Source organism: Pistacia vera, unplaced genomic scaffold (assembly GCF_008641045.1).
Source record: "Pistacia vera cultivar Batoury unplaced genomic scaffold, PisVer_v2 Contig259, whole genome shotgun sequence".
Lineage (NCBI taxonomy): Eukaryota > Viridiplantae > Streptophyta > Magnoliopsida > Sapindales > Anacardiaceae > Pistacia > Pistacia vera.
Genome location: NW_022196067.1, coordinates 485,941 through 489,779, shown reverse-complemented (window position 1 = coordinate 489,779; position 3,839 = coordinate 485,941). Strand labels below are relative to the sequence as shown.

General features: G+C 34.4%; 1 protein-coding gene across 1 annotated transcript; it reads right to left on the bottom strand.

Annotated features, from left to right (window-relative positions):
- Positions 1-974: 974 nt before the first annotated feature.
- Positions 975-2,954, bottom strand: LOC116132717. Its single transcript, XM_031418382.1, has 2 exons — positions 2,420-2,954; positions 975-2,311 (listed from the first exon to the last, which is right to left on the bottom strand). The coding sequence occupies exons 1-2, from the start codon at positions 2,952-2,954 to the stop codon at positions 975-977; spliced, it is 1,872 nt and encodes a 623-aa protein (XP_031274242.1).
- Between the last annotated feature and the right edge of the window lie 885 nt (positions 2,955-3,839).

Below are 3,839 nucleotides of genomic sequence, written 5' to 3'. Positions count from 1 at the left end.
GAAGAAACGATGCTTCCAGAACTGTTTATTATTTCAATTGACTGTGTTAGCATACAATTGAATCTTTGAACAGTTTTATACAAATGATGAGTCCACGCTGGCAATCAATGTGACTCAAATAAAACTTTTTTCTCAACCGTTGATTGCACTTGACTATTTCTCAGCGGTTGATTGCACTTGACCCTGCCCAGCTCCAGTACAGTAGCTTTGTCCAGTTTGAGTAACTTCATTGACTAGTCATGCCTTCAGTCTCAACTTCAGTATATCAGATACTTGGGTTCAGCAGTTTTTTATTATTCTGCACTTAATTCAACAACAATATGCGAACACTAATAGCATATTTTACAAGGGAGAAAATAATAAAATGGGAAAAGAGTGCTTAAATGAAAAGGACCACAGTTTTCGATACCCGTTATTTATACGTTGTGTACATCAATGGTGACATTTACTAGACTTCTTTTATTTATTGTCATTTTTGTAGGTTGTTTCTTTTATTTAGACTGTTTAATTGGTAAAAATGTTTTTTAGGATACGTTTGGTTCTTGAAAATATTATATTATTGAAAATGTTATATTAATAAAAAAACATATTGCCTTAAAGATTATTAAGGATGTTATATTATAGAGAATTTTTATTAACTTATCATGCTCATTGTCCTTTAGTGTTAGAGCATATATAAAACTACATGGTATAAATCCAAAAGCATGCTGATTCTTCTATAAAAAAAAAAGTTAAATATCATAAAACTTAATAGCATTCTACACTTCCAACCTCCTTTTTTTTTTTTTACTTTTCCTAAAGACGTGTGAACATCAATTTCTGTTTAATGAAAGAGAATTGGATAATTATTAAAGTAGAATTCATAATCCTGAAATCAAAAGACAACCATAACATAGTTTTCTCATCATCTATTCTAATTATTCAACCAGGACAACAACAACAACATTAATTATTACAAGAAGAAATCTTTTAAACTAAGGAATGCTCCTTCCATAAGAACGATATTGTTCACTTAAACTAAGATTTGCCATAAGAAGACGAACGACAGTAAGGAGCTCTCCGCCATTCTTCAGCTGTTGAACATGCTCTGTCCATCCACTTTGATTTGCAGCAAAAGTTAATAATTCCACCCACATTTCAGTTATCATCGTCCACTTTTTCTGTTTAGTCCAACCATTCTCGGATTCCAACGCTTGTAATTTGCTGAAAAGATAACGACCACCCCTTAACACCGACAGAGAATCATCTGTATTGTCGGTGGGAGCCTCTCTCCTGAAAAAAGACTTGAGCGCTTCACTTTTTTCAACGGCCACGTTAAACCAATCTTGCCTCAAGAAACTCTCGGTAGCGTCACAAGTCTCTCTAAATCTTAGATCACCAATCCCTTTGGGCATTACAGGTGGACATTCGATTAGGAGATACAACATATAATCTGACAAACATATGCTAAGGTTGCAATCTGGATCAAGATTATTATTATTGTCTCCTTGTTCATCAAGATCACTGTAGTAACAAAGATCGGTAGCAATGTGCCAAGCAAGAATGCTGTATTCAAATTCTACCTTAATTGTGCACCAATCAAACCTATCACCAAGTCCATACCTTATTTTGAGCACGTGATCACCTCTCTCAGCCAATGCATTTTTACGAAACTCCAACAATTCAGCTTCCCGATGGTGATCGCCTCTCTCAGTCTCACCCAATGAGACAGCTTCAAAATGATGTTGTATTTTCCTTTTTATTTCCGTGAAGATCAGTTCCTGCAGTTCACCATTCATATCTTTCTGACTTACGAAACTAAAATTCAACAAATAAAGTAACTTGTGAATCCAACCATTAGATGTGGTCGACAAGTCTTTGATGCAATAAGTTAGAAGGTTGAACTGTCCCAAAGTTTCTGACCAGCGCTTATGATTGGTGAAAAGTGATAGAGAAGAACAGAATTTAGGAGTTGGGGTATTGAAGTTGGACCAAATCAGTTTTGTCCAGTCAGATTGTAAATGATAGATGACTGTGTAAACCTCGGCAAATATGGCCCCAGCTAACAGTGAGTAAGTCAGGATAATGTCATACACTGACTCATGAAGATCACTGGAAAAAATTGAGAAGATAACTAATACAATAACGGAGGAAATGAGGCTAAAGAATCGGAAAATGAGTCCCCATCGGGAATACACAAACGCTGCTTTGGTATAGAGCATGTCGTGCATGATTCCAAGCTCAATAGCTACCATTTCGAAAGCATCTTCTGCGGAATTATCATGAATGATCTGGGAGGTTTTGTCCGCTTCCTCATCCTTGAGAACCAGTCCTGCAAATAAACGAGCGAATCTTGTGAAAAGAAAAAAGGCATTGAAGATTTGAGGCTTCTCTTTTTTTCTCCTCATCTCTCGCATTGCATTTTTAATGAAAATTGGACTGGGATCATGTTCCGCGGAAGCTTTAAAACACTGATTGCTTGAAGACCTAAGCATGTAAGTTCTCTCTACATATTTAATAATCCCATTAACAAATACTGGAATGGCTAAAACTGAGAGGAGAGAATTGTTCCACGCCCATAAGCTCGCGTAAATTGCTAATCCAGTTTGAACAAGAAGCGAAAGAAAGTGTCTTAACCACAATTCATTGTCTTCCAAAGAGTAAGCAGTGATGGTGTCTGGGCCACCGAGGTAAAACAAAAGGAATGGTACCCAAAATACTTGGAGTTGCAAGCTTGGATATGGACCATCACAGCATGTGTTCACGTTGACAAGATAGCCTAGGGCAATAGTTCCCGTTGCATCAGCTGCTAAATATGCTGACCACACCAAAATTTTTATCCAGGTTCCTGCTATGTATCTTCGTCGCGAACCCAATAGTGTGAGGATAAAGTAGAATAGAAGGCTAGCGAAAACCAGTACTCGAATTTCCAATGCAGGGAGTATTTTCTCTACTTTTTCGGGTAAAACCTGCATGGCTTTCTTATATATTCTCCTCCAAGATCAAACTGCAAACAACCATTTTATTATATATATATATATATATATGAGTATGAAATATATTTCTACAAAGTTTAAAACGAATTAAAATTGACTTTTTATATTGAAACTTTAAAATTTCTTATTTGACTTTCATCTGCTTATTCTAGTGATTATATATAAATCTTTATCATGTAAAGATCATGCATTTGTATAAAGGGTTATTAGTTATTAGTACTATTACTGATCAGTACGTAAGATTATAAACTTTCATAAAAGAGAGAAATATAAATGTTTCAAAAGTTTAACTTTCTTTTCTTTAATTTCCTAGGTTTCTCAACAACACAAAACAACTAGAACAAACAAAAGCTAACAAAATTATTGTTCTTTTGCCTGCAAATACAAAATCAAGTACATATTTTGTTAATCATCTTTTGCTTTTAAATGGATCCTCTCCTTTTCTACCACTCATTTTTGTCCACATATTCATCTACTTTATGAAAAGTAGGAAACTATCGACAATTCTACATAGCTGATTGCCTACTTTTCTTAATTAATGTTCTGAATTTTCTCTCTCTCTCTCTTGCCTTTTCTTTTTCCCAACATGTAAAGTTTATCTTCTCATCAAGGTAATGAGTCATGCTCTCAAGTTATGGTAAACAAAAATAAACATGTAGTGCAAATAATTACTAAAAAGAGAAAAACCATTAAAAGTATACTCTATGATGCCCTAATAAAAGAAAATTAATCTATTATCCCATTTCAACATAGACAATATGCAACTTAATAAAAAATTCAAAAATAATTACTTTAAAAAAAAAAAAAATCCCCTTTCAAACTGCAATAGCAAGACCTTTCATATGGTATTTGAACTTTCACCCC

Bases quoted from the DNA above. Each gene is read 5' to 3' on its own strand.
- LOC116132717 (XM_031418382.1), bottom strand. From the start codon at position 2,954: ATGCAGGTTTTACCCGAAAAAGTAGAGAAAATACTCCCTGCATTGGAA. The intron at 2,312-2,419 runs GTCCAATTTTCA...GTTTATTTGCAG, and splicing joins TTCCGCGGAACATGATCCCA to GACTGGTTCTCAAGGATGAG.